The sequence below is a fragment of the Xiphias gladius genome, chromosome 6 (assembly GCF_016859285.1).
Source record: "Xiphias gladius isolate SHS-SW01 ecotype Sanya breed wild chromosome 6, ASM1685928v1, whole genome shotgun sequence".
NCBI lineage: Eukaryota > Metazoa > Chordata > Actinopteri > Istiophoriformes > Xiphiidae > Xiphias > Xiphias gladius.
Genome location: NC_053405.1, coordinates 13154301 through 13175712, shown reverse-complemented (window position 1 = coordinate 13175712; position 21412 = coordinate 13154301). Strand labels below are relative to the sequence as shown.

Here is a 21412-nt window from a genome sequence, read left to right as displayed (position 1 = left end):
AGGCCTAGTCATAATAATAAATACCAGGCAGCGGAGGTGTATCATTTCCACCACACCAGTGGCTGACGGTAACAGATTCCAAATCACACACTGTCACAGTATGAGTCAGGGGAAACCCTGCAGTTAATATGCACTGACACAGTTTCTAAGATGAAAACACCAGTAGACCCTTATTCGCTCAGGAGACAAATGTAGCTCATAGCATCTGGTTAAAAAGGGAGCAGACTGCATTCATGATTTGTTTTAAAGCATTTCCACTACCCGCACAAAAAGAATATTGGAGACTGACTGGATAGGAGAGAGAGAGAGAGAGCAGATCATTTGTGTCAAAGGTTGTGAGCCAAATTTGACCTTGCATGATATTCACTTCACTTCACAGAGCCAATCCCAGAGAGACAGTTCCAGTTGTGTGAACTGGCTCACAGTGAAGCTTCCAGACCATTTCGCCTGAGGGGAACAAGCCAAAGCTACATCTGAAATCTGATTGTATGTGGGGTTTTTTTTTTTTTTTTTGTACGGGAAGATATCTTTTTTTGGTTGGAACTCACTTGGAAGTCATATTTTTTCACCAGTGTAATAGGCGCATACACGTGTCAGAGACACTGTCACTCAAAGCATGCGGGGGTGAAATTCAGTGGGAATTCCCAGTTGTGGGAGCTTGCCGTCTCCACAGAGCTAGACATAATTCATAAGGGGTCTTTGAGTTTGAGGGTGTTTGCGTTTTTGTCACTGCTGAGGCCCCTGAATGCAGCAGTGATGACAGCAGGCACTTGGAGAAGGGATGAAAGAGAGAAACAGAGGCAGAGAAAAACTGAGAGATGGTGGAAGAATAGCCAAGTGGGCTGAAAGACTTCTTCAGGTTCGTCCCCTGCAACCGAGGCAGGAAAAATGGAACATCACACACTTCCCTCCATGACCAGGGACAGTGCAGGCTCACTTTGTGCCAGTGCCGTTTCATCATCTTTTACTATCTTGTAGAACAGCACAGCGGTTGAGGTAATAACGGTGGCTGCATACTGCTCCTTGTGCACCAGGTAGTAAAAGACTCAACATTTACAGTCTGCCTTCTCTGCTCTCACAAAGCTGGCGTCTTTGCCAGTAGAAACAAGGGAGTGGAAATTGGAAAGGAGAAAAGGGATTTGTAGGACAGATTCCTGTCTACCATTTTGTGTGTTTCTGTGTATTGAGTATGTGAAGTGTGTGCATTCCTCTGTGTGTGCCAAGAGATAGGTGTACAAACAAACTTAAAGGGTGTAGGTATTCAAGTGCTGAGAGAAAGTGAATCCAATTCAAGTGTATTGACCTCTGTTCTGCTCAAGAGGGTCTCTTGTGTGACATCAAACTGTATTACCCCCTCTCCATTAAAGCCTTCTGTTGGGTTATATATCTTTTGGATTTCGCAACCTGTTACTCAGTGTATGTGTGTGTGTAAGTGTTTTATCAAGTGTGTATGCGTCACATTGCCCTGTGGGAAGCGGAACCATTTCTCAGTGAGACTCGCCGTTGTTTCCTCTCCACTGTATAAAAGTAGACGTCTAATAGAGACTAATTACCCAGACGAGGAGCTGCAATAAACTGTCACACAACACCTCACAGATCGCCCACCTAGATCTCTGTCTTCCTCTCCCACTGCCTCTTGGTCTTCCTGTCACACACACATACACACACACACACACACACACACACACACACACACACACACACACACACACACACACACACACACACACACACACACACACACACACACACACACTCACACATACATTACTTCTTTGTCTAATTGAATCTAATATCACTCTAAGCCTCTGCTTCTTATTCACCCAGTTTACTGAAAACAAATTTACCTCTTATCTGTTTTATTTCATTTTTTATGACATTGTTGTAAAACTGTGGAAAGTTCTATTGATTTCCTCTGTCACCATGTTACTCTTTGTCTAACCTGTTTTTTTCCCTTCTGCTTCCATTTACAGAGACGCTGATGGACACGAAGTGGGCTACAACAGAATTGGCCTGGACTGCACACCCTGAGACCGGGGTGAGTTTACTGAGCAATGTGTGTGTATTTGTGTGTTTATGAAGGAGTGGCCGATCTTTTAATGGAGACAAAGATGGTTGAAAAGAAGTAGGAATTGTGTGCCCATCATATTTGTTGCTGTACTCTGTCTTTTTAATTTAAATTCTATCTTATACACATGCATGTTCATATATGAGCAGCAGCTCTGACTCTACACCTTGTTTCTATTCAGGGGGTACAATCAGTGATGACTGTGTGTGTGCATGTGCCCGTTTGTGCCTCTATCTACAGTATGCCTGCTTGCCTCTTTGAAGTTGAACAGTCCTGTACACGTTCATCAGCAAATCACTCAACAGGATGCGTTTTAGCGAGCAGAAAAAGATACACTGCAATCCAATTTCACTGACACGCAGATGTTCCTTTCCCCTTGCCTCCGTTCACCTATAACATGTGAAAAGTGTCAGTTTCCTCATGAAGTAACCTTTTAAACACGGATATAATTCTTGGCGTTGACCCGTTGCACATCCAGGCATCCAAATCTACCACACACAAAGTGCTAGTGACAGCCTCATCTTGTTTTCCCATGTGGTCCCCACAATGGGGTAAAGATGAGCGAAAAGAGTCTTGACCCCTCCTCAGCTATACTTCAAAGAATGCCAGCACTCCTCCTCTTGCCTTTGTGTGGCCTTCTGACTTGGCCCTTGTGTTTTGAAAGGTGGGCCCCTATTTTTTATATTTTGTTTTTACCCCAGTGCTTTTGAGATTCCACCTCAGCTGTTCGAAGTCACCCACCCTCCTTATTCTCCCCTTCCTTTACTTCCAAGTAACTAAGCACTAATGAAGCCAAACACACTAGCCACATCAGCTGTAACAATCAATAGGACAAACCCCCTCACAGCCTGTCGTGCCCTCTTTCCCTTTCCTCATTCCCTCCTCCTATCTGTCCATCTTCCGTTGCCTCCCTCTGCCTCCTCCCCCTCGTTAAGCTACAATGCAGCAGCAATGCTCCCACTGGTCCCGTGCAGAATGGCATAGGAACCAAAAAACGCCTCCCTGTTTCTTTTCCAACTAAACCCGCAACAGATGCTCCTTTTCAAGAGATGTACTTACAGGGGAGAGCCTTTTGCACTCCAGATTTCCCACGTTACCAACCGAAAGACAAGAGATGAATTTCTCTCAAGCCTTTTTTGTTTTGCAGAAGAATGTTCCACAGACGGTTCATGTCCCTGAGTTATATTCCCCCTTTCTGTCCTTGTGCACATTGCATTATAGGTGTGTTTATTTCTATGCTTTTGCAGACTTGCAACAGGGACGTCACAAGGCTTATTTTGTTACAGGTGACAAGTGTTTAAGAGAAACCAATACAGTGGCTGAGAGGGAAAACATAGTAACATACTGAGTGAGCTGAAAGAAAGGGGGAGAGCAGACGGACTGAGATTAAGTAAAATCCAGAGAACTGTCCATACACAGGGAGAGAGACAGCAAATAAGAGGGGGAAAAAAAATCAATTTCTAAGAAAAAAAATCATAGAAAAATAGACCCACTCACAAACAGACTGCACACTGTCTCCCAGGGATGCTGTCCAGCCAAGTCTGACTTACAGCATCTCTGTCTTGTTTCACAGTGTTGCACAACACATACAGATAAAGCAACAGACATAAAGCTACACAGAGGGAACATAAGCTGTCTATTTGTGACAGTGAATCCAGAGACAGCATATGGCATATAAGTGTTACTATTAATGCCACCACACATGGTGTAAGAGCTAAGTGTAAAAGCCATTTGTCTGTAAGTAAATGCATATTTATGTATTGATAGTTTCAGCGCAGTGTCCTCACATACCACATTGATAGGTTTTCTGTGTTTACATGTGTGTGCATGTATTCTTTTATATTCCTTCACCTCTGTGTCTGCACTTAGGTATGTGGATTTCTCAGTCTCACTGTCTGCATCTGTCTTTATAGCCGGTGGCATCTGTGCATCATGCATGTCTGTGTTTAAGTGTGTGTGTGTGTGTGTGTGTGTGTGTGTGTGTGTGTGTGTGTGTGTGTGTGTGTGTGTGTGTGTGTGTGTGTGTGTGTGTGTGTGTGTGTGTGTGTGTGCGTCTGTGTGTGTGTGTGTGTGTGTGTGTGTGTGTGTGTGTGTGTGCATTTCGACACCTCTCTGTATTGTGTATGTGTTTGTTCATATAATGTGTCATTTGTCTTAAAAAACAGATGGGATATTAAGGGGGGATTCCACTTTATAGCAAGGCTTTGCTCAGACCTGGAATGACACCAATGGAGTTTTCCATAACCAAACACTGATAACAATATACCAAATTAGTTAGCTTTTGGAGATATTATCTCTACAACTATTTACTATTGTAAATGTATTGTTGTCTACTTCACAGACCCATAGCATGCTTAAACATGTTTTGAACAAACTAAAATGTCTCTAAAATTAACCCCCGAGAGCTGATTCATACTAAAAACAAACTGAAAAATGAAAAGCACACTGATTGCAAGCCCTGAGCTTGTTGGAGCTACAGCATTTCAGCTAATGCCTAAAGCTAATAATACTAGTTTAGTTGCCTCAAGGTTGCTAAAAGTTAATGTTCACCTTGAATTCTTCTAAGGTTGAAGAATGAAAAAAGGTATCAAAATGTTCAGAAATAGGTCTTTGAGAACTCCTGCAGCAGAACCAGCATTTCCGTCCTCATATCATTTTCATATCCTTAGTTTGTTCCAAACTGCTATAGTTTTGCCAAAACATTGTGAAATATATCTTTCCATTGGAGCTTTGGACCTTTGAGGAGAGTTATCGTACGTCAAAGAGGCATTGTTCATTGTCATCTAAAAGTAAAATTTAAAGCTTTGATTGGAAAGGACAAAGAGAAAATGGAGTGGATCGCAAATCTTGCATAACGATTGATTTTTTTGGAAGTCATTGCCAAGAAATTTGACCCTTCTTCATATGATCTACTTAATTCATTCAGGCTTGGTAAGCAGGTGCTCAGAGTGCTTGGCCCCTGGTGTGTGTCTTGCGGGGATGATGTCTCCCTAAACACACACATGCACATGCATAGACTCAAACAAACACACATAGCAAGTACACGCTCATGCAGACTGACTCATAGAAGCACATTTAAACAAACACACAAAACCTCACACATACACCCACAAACACTTGGCTGTATTGCTCTTTTGCAGTGGGTGATTTATTACACTGAACTAAATACCCATTGACACTTTATGCTTTTAGCCATCCCATTGACCTGGCTGTTGATTGTCAATTCCCTCTGGTCTTTTCCTCCTTCTCTCTCGCTCTCATAGGGCCATCGTTTTTAATGCCACGGCCAAGCTATGCCCATTCTCCCTCTCTCCCTCATGGCCTCCAGATACTTGGATGAATAGCCTTGTCTCCACCACATCCATATCACAGCCTTAATTAAGAAGCTCCAAGTTCAGATGGAAACAACTGGCTCTGGAGAACAACTTGGTGCCTTTATGCCAGAGTTTTGAGACAGTCAAATGTTCTGAGGCAAACTTTGGTCCCAAGAGTGCAACCTTTTTTTTATAGATGTGTTTTGGTGTTTAATACTTAAGTATTTTAGTCTTTTAGGGTTGCAGGGTTGCTGAGTGATGTGAAAGACCGTCCTGTAATCAGAAGGTCAGAGGTAATCAGAAGGTCAGAGGTTCAGTCTCATGGATTTAGGTAGCAAGTCCGCTGACAGCCATGTGAAGTAAAAGGCAAGCAATCTACACAGAGTTTTATTTAAAACTGATTCCAAACTTTTATTCCTTCATTTAGTTTTATTTTGTTCCTCCTCGTTGCCTTTTAAATTCTTTAATGCATTACCATGCCATATGCAAAACACTTTGAATTGCTTTTGTATTTGAAAGGTGCTATGCAAATAAACTTGCCAGGCCTTGGCTTAGCTAAAGAAAAAAAAAAAAGCAGTCTGTTTGTCTGATAGGAGAGGGGAGCAGATCCCTCAGCACACACTCACAGATATACACACAGGAACGCTATTTGAAGTGAAATGATTTAATCGTGGTGTCCTCATTTGATATCGAAAAATGCATTAGATTACAGTGTCTCACAGCAAAGCTTTTACAGTCTAGTTTGCTTTTGCTCGTTTAATGAAGCTGGTAATCAAAGTAATTCACCCCCTGGGTACTGTAGTAGCATTGAAAGACGTAGAGGAGTGTAAAAACAGAAAAGCATGAAGGTTAACGGCGCTTTTTCCCTGTCTTTATTAGAGGACGTTGCGATCATTGCTCTGTAATTGAAGCCTAATTGGTTGTGAATCAATGTTGCTGCTACTTCTAAACAGATATGAGGTAAACATGCTGTGGTGTGAGGGGGTGACACGTTGCTGTAATTGTGATGAATTTGCAGTCCTTGTCCCTGGCTTTTCGCTACACTAACCAGAGATGAAATGCGTAGCGTGGCAAAGGCAAGGGAGTGTAATTGAAAAAACCCAAAAAATGAAAAAAAAAACCCCTTTGATTCTTTTTTTTCTTGGTCCTAACCTACGGCCCAACCTTCATTGTTTCTTTATCATGTAACATGACTGAATGTAGCTGTCCAATCTTTAATGTAAGGTGCACAGAGATGGGTGAAAGTACATTCCAGAAATCAGAGACAGAATATCTTAGTATCCATCAAACGGTATTAGTATCCGTCAGAGATATCAACAAACATTTGCAGTCTCTAACTGCTTTATGTTCCATTTCTGCTGTCTTTGCAGTGGGAAGAAGTGAGTGGCTATGATGATGCCATGAACCCCATCCGGACCTACCAAGTCTGCAATGTGCGTGAGCACAATCAGAATAACTGGCTACGTAGTGACTTCATCCCACGAAAAGATGTGCTGCGTGTATATGTGGAGATGAAATTCACAGTGCGTGATTGTAACAGCATTCCCAACATCCCTGGTTCCTGCAAAGAGACCTTCAACCTCTTCTACTATGAGTCTGACTTAGACTCAGCCACAGCCACCAGCCCTTTCTGGATGGAGAACCCTTATGTGAAGGTGGACACTATTGCCCCAGATGAGAGCTTCTCCATGCTCGAGTCTGGACGGGTAAACACAAAAGTCCGAAGTTTCGGGCCACTGTCAAAAGCCGGGTTCTACTTGGCCTTCCAGGACCTTGGTGCTTGCATGTCACTCATTTCCGTGAGGGTGTTTTATAAGAAGTGCTCCACCACAATCGCCAATTTTGCCATTTTCCCAGAGACAGCAACTGGGGCTGAAGCAACGTCCTTGGTCATTGCACCAGGAACTTGTGTCCCCAACGCCCTGGAGGTGTCAGTGCCACTGAAGCTTTATTGCAATGGAGATGGGGAGTGGATGGTTCCCGTAGGAGCCTGCACCTGCTCCGCTGGTTTTGAACCAGCAATGAAGGATACCCAATGTCAAGGTGAGTGTTTTCACAAGAGATATTTTAGGTCAGTCTAGCATTTCATTATTCAATGTTTGCAATGCTAGATTAATGTAGGGGTTAGAGAGACATACTTCAGCACAGCACACAAGGTTCAAGCCTTATATCAGCCGCTATACTGGCCCAAAGTAAGTCAATGAATCTATGCAAGTTCTACATAACCATGTTCTATTTTGTAAGTTATGCCACAGTCTTACTTTCCTGGAAGATGATGGTGGGGTTGGGGGGGGTTTCCCTATGGCAATCAATAATGTATCACATTAATACTGCTGAGAAAAGTTACATTTGCATTTTAGGCACACAGTATCTGATGCCACTATGCAGAGTGAATTACAATGAGTGAGTAGTAAGAGGTTTAAGTCTTGGTGAAGGACACGTCATCTGGACACATGACTGTTGTGGACACACACTGACTGTTGGAGAGATTGAATCTGTATTGTTTTTGCTACAGGTTACAGTCTCTATCACTACTGTAGATTGCCCAGCTGCCACATTATTATGAGCCATTTATTTGTCTCTTATTCTTTGACACATTAATCCAATGACTACAAGGTAGAATAATATACACTAGGTGATACTGTCAGCAGGCAGCTGTTTACTCCTCTGACCTCAGTTTTGCCTGGCAGCTGGTTGCCAAATAAATGGAAATGCAGGGGAGGCTGGCTGTTTATGAGAGCTGGGAGGCCCTACGATGCTTTCAGGTCTAATGGAAAACATAACGGGTTCACAGAGGTTGAGAGAAAGGTGAATTTAAACACCAGGTCTCGTCTGAATGGAGTGTGGTGACAGCAGGAGGAGAGGGAAGGATAAATGGAAAACGCATGTGCGTTGAGGGGTATGGGTGCGTAAAATTAAGCTTAGGTCAAATGGAGACAGCAGAATGAGGGAGAGAGGGGAGCTGGCAGGGTTATTGATCAGCGGGGTTGATTGCAAGGTGTCTGTGCATATGCAGTTTGCGTACAGTTTGCACATCATCCTCACCTGCTTCGGTTCAGATAGCTCATTCTTCTTCTTTTAGAAGAGGGAGATGAGCCTGAGAAGACCTTTTGTTCAGTACCCATACTGGTGACCAGGCAGAGAGTGGGTGGATACTGTACTCTGGCAGCCACTGTCAGACCCTGGATATTGAATGCATGCTCACCTTTTATAAAGAGAATGTGTATGTGTGTGAGTGTGTGAAAGAGAGGACAGTAAATCTAAAGCATAGTGTATGTGGTTAAAAACTAATTTGTTTGTTCGTGGCAGCTCAAGGTTAAAGCCATGGCGACTGGGCCCTGATAAAATGTTCTCTAATCAAGCTTCACTCGAGACCACAAGGGATAAATCTCGTTCTCGTCCTCTCTTCTCACATCACCTCTCCTCAGGTCCACTCTCCCTTTCTCTCCTCAACCACTATTTTACTCCATACTCATTTCTCATCATTCTTTGTCCGTGACTCTTCCTTTCTCTGCTTTTCTGTCCTCGATCCAACATGCAGTATCTCCTCCAGCTCCACCATTGTTGCTCTCCCTTTCTCTATACTAGCCTTTACCTCTCCCACTCCTTCCTAATCTGAAGGCCGTTGCTCTCATTAATACACCAGCAGAGTTACAGTAAGGATGTCTGCATTAATATAAATCAATGAGCCTTTTGTTGCCTTTCCACTCGTTTGCTGCACATTTTTCACCCCCCAATATTCTTTACTTTTTTTCTTCATGCTCCACACTTTCCAATTTCAGCATTCATTCTAATCAGTTCCTTAAGCTCTATGTTCTGCATGAGAGGATAAGACACAGGGGAGTAGGGGTGTGGGGAGGGGGGGCAGCGCCTGCAGGATTAGCATTTTCCATGCCTCCACCTCTTCCACCTCACCCTCCCTTTTTCTCTTCTAAGGAGAAAATGGATGAAAGGAAGAGGATGACCCCTTTACTCACTGGAAGAGATTGATCAGCTTGTTCAGTCCTTCCCTGAAAAAAAAAACTGCCTCTTTTAATGGGAATGCTCCCTCAACATCTTTCGTTAGGTTAGCATGCTCAAAACCAATACTCTCATCCACTGCGAGCTGAAAAATTGCTTGTAGTTTACTTTTTGTTGGGTGGACTTAAATGAACTTACATGGGTCTGATACCAAATATAAGAGGCTTTTCTCCCACCTGGTAAAACTCGAGGTCATTCCTTATCTGTTTATTAAGCAGTACTTCCTGTGAGCCAGTGGTGGGATGACTCTGATTAATGGTGGAAGAGCAAATACACTCAGTGCTAATGTACACGGTGCAGTCAACTGGTGGTTTTGTGCTAATATTGAACTTTCAAAAATGGGAAAACACCAGGAGCAGGAAGGGTTGTGCTGTAGACCTGATCTCCAATCTTGGTGGTTTTCAAAAGGGAGTGAAAAACAAACTCAGAATCTATGTTGATAATTATCATTCGGCGGGACAAACATAGCAGTGTATCCTTGACATTGACAAACTAACACACTAGTGGGTCAGCTAATCAACTGGCCCCTGTAAACTTTGTCTGTCTTACCTGCTCTCGTCTTTTTTATTAAGCACCGCAGCAAACTCATTCCTCTTTTAATGAGACAGTTTATCAAAGATATGGCGCCTGCCAAAGTGTTCTGGATCACAGTGCAGCTGTCAGTGTTTCCTGGCCCTACTGCAACTTATCACCTGAGTTATAAACTTCCAAACAGCTCCTATAAATGGAGCTAGGGTGTTTACAAAGGCAACCAGTGATTTCATCTGATTAACTAGGCTTCACCTAATCAAGAACCAGTTTAGATAAAACTATATTAAGGAAGTTAAGGTAAAACTATTTTAAGGTAAACCTTAAACATGTGTACCTTATGTTTAAATTAATACCTTAAACTATGCTTAAGGTGTGGGTCTGTAAAGGAAGTGATTTCAAAGGCCGAAGGAAGCACACTTTATGTACCTTTTTGAGAAAAGCCTCTTAGGATTGAGTACACTGAATTGACTTGAGGCCAGGATGCTGTGTGCATGTGTAGAGACATGTATCTTTGTACAGTAGTGCACAGACCCATGTTTGTGTCCACAATGGCATGTGGTATATATGCCTCTCTGATTCTCTGTGTATGTTTATATGTATTTCATAAAAGACAGAATTCAGATGAAAGCACCATGACAGCATTTGGGCTCTGAAGACACTGTATGTAATTTGGGTTGACAATCTCTTCTTGTGAGCATGGGTTTATGCAAGCAGCTACATGCTGCTCAAAACCCCCTCTCCTTTTACACTACTGTTTGCCGAAGATGCACTCTTCATATTTAAGGGAAAAGGGGACTTGTGGGTGAGGGGACAAAAAAAAGTCATGTGCATGAGCACATATGTAAATAAACAAACACATGCTAAACCCATCAATTAAGATGTGTCAGTCAATTTATCAGTGAGCTGGAACAGTGTTTCAAATGCAGGCTGAACTACCACAAAATTATCCAGTATTAATTATCCAGAAGTAGTTAAGGCATTGGATCATGTTGCTAATGATTGCATACATATCTAAGGATTAATTAGAGAGTATAATTTAGTAATTTCATACCACAATGAGATTTGCATACTGACCATTTGAAAAATAAGACTCACACAAATTTGGTATAAATGTAGCAAAATTTGTTATTTGCAAAACCATTGATGTTACTGTCAACATCTTAAGTTGTCATTCACACTTTCTCCATTTTTCTCTCTTTTGCCGACAGCTTGCAACCCTGGCACCTTCAAATCCAAACAGGGAGACATCTTCTGCTTGCCCTGTCCCGCCAACAGCCGTGCCAGCTCAGGAGCAGCCAGCGTTTGCTCCTGTCGAAATGGTTACTACCGCTCAGACACTGACACACCTGACTCTCCCTGTACCAGTAAGTGAAGGTTGCTTTCAGTTGACTGTGTAGAATCAGCATGTTTTAAAGTCATAGTCATAATGTTAATTGCTGTTACTTCAATCCTTTAAAAAAAACAAAAAACAGTCAACATCCAGAGGTGGGTTTACACATCAAATTCAGTAATAAAATGTATTGGTAGCCATAAAACAAAATTCTTCACTATGTGGTAAATATTCACCCAAACTTAACGGTTTGAATTGTGCCCTCAATGGCCAATAAAAGTTCTCAGGTTTACGTTCCCACCACCAAACAAATCTGCTTGCTTTCCCAGCGTTATCCAAAACTTTATCATCCAACCCCCCCCCCTGCCAGCCTCTCTGTGAAGTCTATCTGCTCTTAATACTGCCACCCCTTTACAGAAAGAAATTAGAGGAATTTTACTAGTGGCAGTGCCTTCGTTAAGAGCAAATACGCACACGTAGGAGCTAATTAATTCACTGCTGAAGAGAGCAGAGGATCTTTTTTTCTGTTGCTGGGGTGGGGGGCTGATTCTTTCACAGTGCAGTGAGAGATAAGGCTCTGGTAATTGGATAAGAATTGCCAAAGCTCTGCCAATAGTTTGTCTCGCTCGTCCCCCCCAGCACTTTACACGCACACACACACACACACACACACACACACACACACACACACACACACACACACACACACACACACACACACACAGACACAAAGTGGAAATGAGCATGCAATTCAAATTTGAACTCCTGTCCTCTTTTTTCAACACTGCTGGAACAGTCTCTTGTTATGTAGAAGAAAAAAAAATGTTCTACTTAATGCATAAAAAATGTACTAATACCACAGCAAAAGGAAAATTCTTGGGTCATGAATTGTGTTGATAGCAGCCATGGAGTAATGAATATATGTGTGTATAATGATGTATAAACTATGTTTTTCAACATGATTCTTTGTCTATTGTCAGTATGTCTCTGTACTGTCACCAAGACAAATTTCTTTACACCTATTGTGCATGGAGATTAAATTCATTCTCATTCCAAACCTATTTTCTTCATCTCATCCTTGCTTTACCTCCCTTTTGCAGCTGTTCCCTCCGCACCACGCAGTGTCATCTCCAGTGTGAATGAGACCTCGCTTTTGCTGGAATGGAGTGAGCCCCGTGACTTGGGAGGCCGCGATGACATCGTTTACAATGTCATCTGTAAGAAGTGCCTGCCTGAGCGGGGAATGTGCTCGCGGTGTGATGACAATGTAGATATCTCCCCACGCCACCTGGGTCTGACCCAGCGCCGCGTGGCCGTCCGTAACCTGCAAGCCCACACGCAGTACAGCTTCGAGATCCAGGCGGTCAACGGTGTTTCCAACAAGAGCCCTTATACACCTCAGTTCTCTGCAGTGAATATCACCACAAATCAGGCTGGTAGGTAAAGCTGCAGCTTCATGGCTACCTGTCAAGATCAATATTGAACTTGTTGGCACTGCCAACTATAAAAGGCTAGAAGAAAACACAAAAGAATGTCAGAGAATACATTCTCTGCTTAAGAAGTAGAGATCAATTTCTTGTATGCATGTAGGAGTATGTTACATATTTTCCCTTTGAACAGGGATTGAGAAGGAAGACATTCTTCTGAATGAGCTTGGAATGGGACCTTTTTCACACGCCCACAGCATGCTCTATACTAACACTACTGCAAATAGCAGTAGCAAGGCAATGTGTATTCAAAGTGTTGAACCTTCAGGATTTTAGCTGCCCACTGCTTCCAACCCACTGCTCATCCAGCCCACAGCAAAAACAGTGCATAGGCCAATATAGCAATCAGTGCTGAGATGAGATGAGATTGAACCCCAGCTAATGTATATACAGAATAATTTAGAGTAGTAGTGATAAGCTATTGCATATGTTCCTTTTGACGCTGAGATTTACAATATAAATTGGGCTGGAAATTGGGTTAATGATTTTGAATTAAAATAGTTAAATAAGTAAGTGGAAAGGTGGGTAGGCCCGTGGGTAGTAGGTAGGTAGGTAGATAATTTTTGCAATTGCTTAGGAAAATTTGGTAATTTTAGTTGGGTCAGTTTACCTTACACAATCCCAGTACATTTCAGTGCTGTTGAGCATACTCTGCACTTTTGTTCTTGTGAGCTGGCCTCTTTGTTGAGGTTCTCCCAGGGCTCTTAAGTTGTGCCTCAGATGTGTTTAGTCGCTATGTTAAATATGCTCTTTCTGCAGTCTTAGACAACACCAAGGATTATCCCTTGCTTCATCCCCCATCATCTCTCTCTTCTCCCCATGGCCTTGTCCTCATCCCCTCTAACCTTGTATTCCTGCTCCTAAAAATGCTTTATGAATGCCTTCTGTTTATGGGTCTATGACCAAATGCCCCACAGGGCCCCGTATGAGGGCCTCATTGTTTTACAAGGGGTCCGGCACTGGACTGACAAAAACCACTGTCCATCCTGGTCAGTTGGGTGTAGAGAGAGGGGTGAAGGGAAAGGAGGGGGGCAAGAGAGCATCAACTGTGATCTGTGATCAGATTATCCCCTGGTATAGTTCAAAGACCATCCCTGCATGTCATTCACCTTTTAAGAACCAAAATAAATACTAGGGCGGTGATAAGCCCCAGGGGCCACCTCCATGGTTACTGCGACGTATTCTCCTGGAGGAGGCCCCTAATCCCCTGGCTAGAGTAACCAGGGGATCTGCCTAGGAAGTATTGTCATCTGGGGGAGAAAGAGGGACATGGAGGGCTTGGATGGATGGGGCTGGCATGGGAGGGAAAGAGGGAGGGAGGGGTTTAGGGAGCAAAGAGAGAGAGAGAGAGACACAGAAGGATGTCTGGCCACAAACATAGGCAGCAGAGGGAGAAAGTAAATGCAAGGGGGACGTTCAAATAACTAAAAACTGGGGATTAAAAAGCTTTTAACGAAAATGGGGAGAGAGTATGTGTGCAGTGGTGAAAAGGAAATAAAAGTGAAGAGCTGAGGACGACAATGAAACAAGGGAAATTTAAGAATGTGATTGTGTGGATATAGGAAAAAGTGAGGAACTTTATTTTTGAAGAGAAGGTACCACTGAGGATAGCGTTATGAAACAAAAGTGATGGAGTAGACTGAGAGGAGGGAATGAGTCAGAGCTACAGAACTAGCCTGAACTTAGAAAAGAGGAAAAAGAGATAGGGAGGTAGACAGCAGTTGGCCATTAATAGGCACATGTGAACAAAGCATGAAAAGCTCAGGTGGGTGGAGTGTCAGTGTCTTTTCTGGTCTTCTGTGAGTGTGTGCTTGTCCACACACCAATGCATGTATATGTCTATTTGTCTATTTTTGTGCAAGTTATATAAATTAAGTAGTCTATACGGTGCATGCACATTTTCATGCGTGGTAACTGTACATGTATGTGCAGTACATAATGCATATGATTTCCTATGACTTAGACTACTACAAAAAACACGTGTTCTCAAACACTTCCCCTAGAAGATGGAGCAAAAGTGATGCAGTAGTTCAGCAAGAATTCAGTGAAATCTGTGAAATGTCTACATCTGTATGTGTGTTCTTGTTCCCTTGCTTGCCTACAGTTGGTGTATGGCAGAGAGAATTGCTTGTACTAGAATTATCCATCGGTTTTGCAGTTTGATTCTCTTGTCAGAGGAGAAGTAGACATCCCCTCTCCCTCCCCAAGGACTCTGGGAGGGAGAATTTGAGCATTAGTGGAGAATGGTTCTGCATACTAACTATTGGCCAAAGCTTTTCACAAAGCCCACAGCCTAAGACTTTGTGTTTCCAGTTTATGTGAACACACAAAGGGCATAAAACTTGAAAAGACATAAAACAGAAAACGATAAATAAAACGGATTTCCATTTATTTGTTTTGCCCTGTGTAGCTCCATCTGCAGTTCCCACGGTTCACCTGATGGCGGCCACAGCGAGCACCATGAGCCTGTCCTGGCTGCCTCCAGAGAAACCCAACGGAATCATTCTGGATTATGAGATTAAGTACCATGAGAAGGTAAGCAGCAATGTAAGTCAACGCCTCTAATTCAATCCAATTTCATTGACTCGCATGGTCTCTGTTTTGTCTGTGTTTCTCTATATGTTAAAAACAATGCCTCTGCTGATAAACACATGTTTGCAGTGAGGCAAGTCACCATTTCCAATCTTAGCTTGTGTGATCATCCTCGCTTACTTATTCCCCTCTTTCAACACCTCTCTTTCTCTTCTCCCAATCCTTTCCCATATTTTGATTATACTCTGCCCTTTTCTGTACCCCTAATTCTATGTCTCCCTCTTGCCCTCCCTTTTACCTGCCCTCTTCTCTCAATCCATTCATTAGGAAATTTCTGTATTTTCCAGGGGCCCAGAGAGTTGTGACTGGATTTGCCACAGGGAGAGAACAAAGGCACTCTCCCCTCTCCCACTGGATTAACACAACTATGATCTGTCTATCTCCATTCTCTCTCTCAATCTTGTCTGTGTATTTCTTTCATCCTCCTGCATGGTTAAATTGGTCAGACATGTCAGGGAGGGTAGAGTGTCAGAGAGGGGATGATGATGAATGAGACAGCACAAGGTGCTGCTATTTGGTATTGTTTTCATCACTGACTGTCTTTGTCTCTGCAGGATCAGGGCGAGGCCATCGCCCATACCATGACGGCCCAGCGAAGCAATGCACGCATTGAAGGTCTAAAAGCTGGTACGCCTTATGTGGTACAGGTCCGTGCCCGAACAGTGGCTGGTTACGGCCGTTACAGCAGCCCGGCTGACTTCAGCACCAACCTGCAAAGTACGTTATTCTCATACCCACTTTATCACCCGGGGATATATTGGGATATTTGTGGCTTAGCAGCAATACCTTTATTATAGTGCTCTGCATAATCTTATGAACATAATGGAGGCTCAAAAGCTCATAGAGCTAGAAGCTACTATTCCTATTTTTCATGCAAAAATAACTGAAATCCTTGTAGAGAAATTGACTTATGATTTGGTAAAATCTACCATTTCCTAGCAATCAGTCAAAGTATCAACTCACTCTTGCTCCACATCATACTCATTATTAAGCAGACAAAGTCGAAGAACCGAAAAGTATACCTTGCAGTCCCCATAAAAGCATGGTTTTTTCACAGGTTGCTATCTACTCTGCATAATACACCCTGAAGAACACAGGAGCATGGTTTTACTTATGTAAGCATATAGATCTTAAGTAGGCGTTAGAGGTATACAAGCCTAGAGTTAAGCTTATGGAAGAGCACATGGGAGGGGCATGGTCTTTGGCTATTTGAATGGATTGCAGCTAGTGTGGGTGTATGTTTGTGACAAGCTAAGTAACCACTTTCTCTTTTTGATCCCTAAAGCTGACCCTCCAAAGTCATGGCAGGAGCAGCTGCCACTCATCATAGGATCAGCCACTGCCACCTTGGTCTTCATCATTGCAGTTGTTGTCATTGCTATCGTCTGCCTCAGGTCAGAATAAAACTCCTTCATCAACCTCTCAAAAAGTCAGAACATGTGAAAGATGAGCATGAGCAACTTGGGCAGGAACGGTAGATAACAGTGTGGCAGAAAAATTCTACACTGACTCATTTACTTTTATCTAGCCCAAAGAATATGTTCAGACAACAAGGACTTAAAGAAACATTTGTTGACATTTTTCTTTCAAGCTGAAAAATGTTGAGATAGCTTCAAATGTCAACTTTGTTTGCATGTCCTCCAAACCACCCCAGAACAGTCTCAGCGGACTTCTGTGCCACCTGTGAGGCCACTGAATGCCAGATTAGCCTTCTGAATCTGTGAATAGTAAACAGCTTTGGCCAAAATGCTACTTTTCTCACTGGACACAGCATGGTGGAGCAGCTGTTGGGCCTGATAGGCCTGCCCTCATGGCCCAGCACTTAGAGTCAAGTGTGTGGTTGCCCGACCACAAAGAACCCAGATGCGCCCCTGTCTGCTGGGCCCAATTGACTGGGAAGATGCGAGCGGCTGCTCACACCTTTCAAAAGGTCTGACATTGCATCAGCTGGGTCTATCCACACTTGTTTATCCATATACCACTCATTTGTCAAGCAGCAAATTCAGTGCGTGTGTGTATCTATGTGTGAAAGGTTGGCACCCTCTGCTGACTGGCGCTCACTGGGGTCCCTCCAAAAGCCAGTTCAGGCAGCGTCTGACAAGCATGGGCATCGGTCACGCCTGACTGAATAATAATCTCCCAGTCTCCCCCTCCTCTCCTTGTCCCTCCTGCCTCTTCGCTCTCTTCTATTTTCACACCGCTACATTGTGTCTCTCTCAGGGTCTTGGCTTAGTTCCTGCTCTTACTGCCACAGAAGAAGAAGGAGAAAATTGTAATAATACAAAACACAGAGCTTTGGCATATCCCGGAACCAAATTAGAATTTGAAATAAGATGCAAATCACCATCGGGTATTATTGCTCTGGTTACTGGTTAGACAACAAAGGAAGCACATTAACATGTAATTTCAACAACCCAGCCCCCTCACTCTGTCATCGTCTTTGTGCCCTCCCCCCAGTGCAGAAGGGACACATGCAGGAAGATGCAAATACAGAAATTGAGAGACATGAGTAAAACAGAAAAAAGACAGAAGACAAATGAAAAAAAAGGAAAGAGAATGACAGCAGGAGAGCGAGAGTCTTTGAGGAGAAAATAAGAGGCAGATTGAATTGAAACAAACACTGTGATGTCTGTAGGGCAAGAAAGGCAAGACAGCTGAGCTTGTTGTTTAAGTCTGCTTTTATCTCGGCTGCTCATTTTGGGGGTACCGAAAGTGAATGGCTTTCACTTGCTGCCTAAGACAATGGTATGATATCCTTTGTTTAGACTCAAGTTACAGTCCCAAAGTATGAATCATTTTACTATCAGGCATTGATACAATCCTTATCTACTGTGTATCCCTTGCTTGCAATGCAGAAAGACTAAACATCTTCACTAAGCCACACTGTAGTGTGGCTACATCTCTGCAGACATTATTAGGGATCTGTTTTCTCCTCATGCCTTTGTTCCTTTCAGTATTTGCACCCTGCTATGAAGGGCCCACGTGACTCAGTTTGTGTTTTCATCTTTCTCAACAGAAAGCAGAGAAATGGTTCAGAGTCGGAGTACACAGAGAAACTGCAGCAGTACAGTAAGTCTCTTTGCTGAGATGCCCCCCTTGTTACATTACTCTACATTCCAGCAGCAGTATTCCTATATTTCAACTTAGCAATTGCTGAGCTATCCTACACACTAAAGAGTAAATCACATATCATGAGTTGGCTTGAGAGATCTAACGCAGTAATAAAGTAGAAAGGAAAGATCTTACTTTGATCTACACTTAGTTGATAAAGAATTTTTTTTCATAACATTACACAATGTTAATGATTGTTGAGATTTTTTTGACAGCATAGATTCACTTTCCTGTTCTTGCCACTGAATCCCCTATAGTAACGCCAGGAATGAAGGTCTACATTGACCCCTTTACCTATGAGGACCCCAACGAAGCAGTGCGCGAGTTTGCCAAGGAGATCGATGTCTCCTGCGTGAAGATCGAGGAGGTCATCGGCGCAGGTAACCCACCAAAGCTCCTGAGCTACAGGGGGAAGACTGCTAGTCACCTCCAGGCCATACCGTTAGAGGACTTCACACCAAGCGGTACTTTCACTCAATTCATCGCTAGCCCTCTCCTTGCTCCCTCCCCTACCACACTCGTCACCTCTTAGGAATCCCTTTCAAAGCATTACTAGCTACAGTATGTCCTCTTTAAGTTAGTGAGACTCACAGTCCTAGCATCCATATGTTGTTTACCATACCATGTACATATAGAGTAGCTGCAATACCTTTTTGTTTGGTGGATTATGATTCACTCGTGCCCTCAAAATGGAGCCCAATCCTGGAACAAGAGAGATTATGTGTAGGGAAATTTTTTTGATTCAAATAGGTATGACACAGCAGGAAATTCTAAATGATTTGAAAATCTTCTTGAAACTACTGGAACCACATTAGCAGATTCTGGACAACGCAACACTACAGTCCCATAAAGACAGGATTTATTTCTCTAGGGGAGGTTTGAATCCTGTCCGAGCTCATATGTGTGATTCTTCTCTTATATCATCCAGTATTGATTATGGCCTATTGTTTTTTGGCACACTTGTTGGCCCTTCATTGTCCTTTTTTTTTCACTTCCTTTACAGATAGACACTGTGATTTAAAATGCAAGTCTGAATATTTGTCCATGAAGTTCCCGTCCCCAATTTTTGAACTTCAGCAGTCGCCCAAATTTGAGCTCTGTGGGTGTAATGAAAGAGTTTTATATAAACCCATTACTTGGTTACTGACATACGGTTATTATTGAAAGCCCATGTGGACAATCAGACCATACAAAATGATCAAATAGGTTATGGCTATCTTACATTAAACTGTTTTATGTGTAGTATCCTGATGAATTTCTTGGGTTGTACAAAGCATGTTACCCCGGTGCATAGCTGATATTTATCTCCTGCATCCCTCATTAGTATTAATCCTGTCCAGATGGGGCGTAAATTATTAAAATGTTTCTTGTCCAGGATTGGCTTCTGACCCTGCCAACTTTTTAGTGTCTTGAGAACCTCTTTATTAAAGAGTGCTATTACTGGATAACTATATTTGACCCGTTTCTGGCACATACACCCTTTTCCACTATGTGGTTATGCCCCCTCCTTTAGAAACCCTCCTTAACATTTGATGTCGTAGATAGTAAAATATTTTATGTATTTGATATATTTGATAGTAATATCTCTGCTCAAAAGCTACAGGACTGTGCCAAGTGACGTTGAGTTTTCTTAGCATTTTATCTGAGCCAAAATGGAGGACGTTGTGATGGCAGAGATGGGACTCCCCTACTACTGCTTCTGCTACTACCATTACTACTGCCACTACTACTACTACGACAGCTCTTCTACTGCTGAGGCTACTACTTGAAACCCGTCGCTTCCCAGCATTCGCCTTTAAAGTGACGAACCCTCAACCCCTCTCTTCCCTGCCCCCCTCCTTTCCTCTACCCCTTCCACAATCCATTCCTCCATTCCTCCACCCCCTGCCCTTTCTTCCCCGGCTTCCCCCATTCTGTTACCTTTGCACTCATGTCAACACACACCGCTCATTGCCTAATTCTTCTTGCGTTCTTGCACACGCTTGGTGTAGACTCTAAACTTAAAGCCTCCACAGCCCCAAGAACCCCTAAGCTTCTGTCCCCACCTGTCTCTTCCTCCTGCACCCGCTTCTCCTGCCCCTCTGAAGCTTAGCATCACCCCCCTGATCCTTGCCCCCTACCTCCTCTGCCCCCCTCAGCTCCTCTCCCCCTGTCACCCTACTTTATCCTTTTTTTAAATTTCAACATACATTGTTGCTTTACATCTCCTGACATTCCATCATCATACCTCACACTCACTGTGCTGTTTATTTTAATCTGTAGTTTAACAGCATAAAGTCACTGTATGCTCCCCCTATCACCACCATCCCTTGACACGGGCCTAGAGTCCTGGCTTCTCTTGCAGTCCCCCCTGTCCCACCCCTTCCACTACCCTTCCCTGGCTCCTTGGTTCTAACCAGTTAACTGTCCCCTTTCCCCTCTTTCCCCCCACTCTCCTCCACTCTTCCGTCATGCCTCTCTCCCCTCCCTCTTTCTCTCTCTCTCTCCTTCCTTCTCTCCTCTTTCTCTTTTGCTGTTTCTCTTGCTGTCTCACCTGGGCTCTCACAGGAGAGTTTGGGGAGGTGTGCCGCGGTCGCCTCAAGCTACCTGGGCGCCGGGAGATCATCGTAGCCATCAAGACTCTCAAGGTGGGCTACACTGACCGCCAGAGGCGAGACTTCCTGTCCGAGGCTTCCATCATGGGACAGTTCGACCACCCCAACATTATCCGTCTGGAAGGTGTGGTTACCAAGAGTCGGCCAGTGATGATTGTGACTGAGTTCATGGAGAATGGGGCACTGGACTCTTTTCTAAGGGTGAGAAACACATGCACACACAGACACATTACACACACGACAGGCTCTAATATTAGCTTCTGTGATTTTATCAATAATGCAACACTACCCAGCAAATAAGCCCATCCATATCTGCCCGATCTTGCTTTTAGTTATCTCACTTTCTTTGGAGCCATAAAAGGTGT

At 43.3% G+C, this 21412-nt stretch overlaps 1 protein-coding gene across 13 annotated transcripts in view; it reads left to right on the top strand.

Annotated features, from left to right (window-relative positions):
• Positions 1-21412, top strand: part of LOC120790521 (ephrin type-B receptor 3-like) — a 63663-nt gene that overhangs the window by 30018 nt on the left and 12233 nt on the right. For 3 of the 13 annotated variants that reach the window (XM_040128110.1, XM_040128116.1, XM_040128113.1), the window contains exons 2-11: positions 1974-2038; positions 6753-7425; positions 11142-11297; positions 12364-12699; positions 15161-15297; positions 15897-16059; positions 16628-16736; positions 18359-18411; positions 18711-18833; positions 21001-21248. In XM_040128110.1, the coding sequence (XP_039984044.1) occupies positions 1974-2038; positions 6753-7425; positions 11142-11297; positions 12364-12699; positions 15161-15297; positions 15897-16059; positions 16628-16736; positions 18359-18411; positions 18711-18833; positions 21001-21248 (2063 nt within the window). Of the gene's footprint in view, positions 1-1973; positions 2039-6752; positions 7426-11141; positions 11298-12363; positions 12700-15160; positions 15298-15896; positions 16060-16627; positions 16737-18358; positions 18412-18698; positions 18918-21000; positions 21249-21412 lie in introns of all 13 variants that reach the window. The other 10 variants (XM_040128115.1, XM_040128103.1, XM_040128107.1 and 7 more) reach the window with 6 other exon arrangements.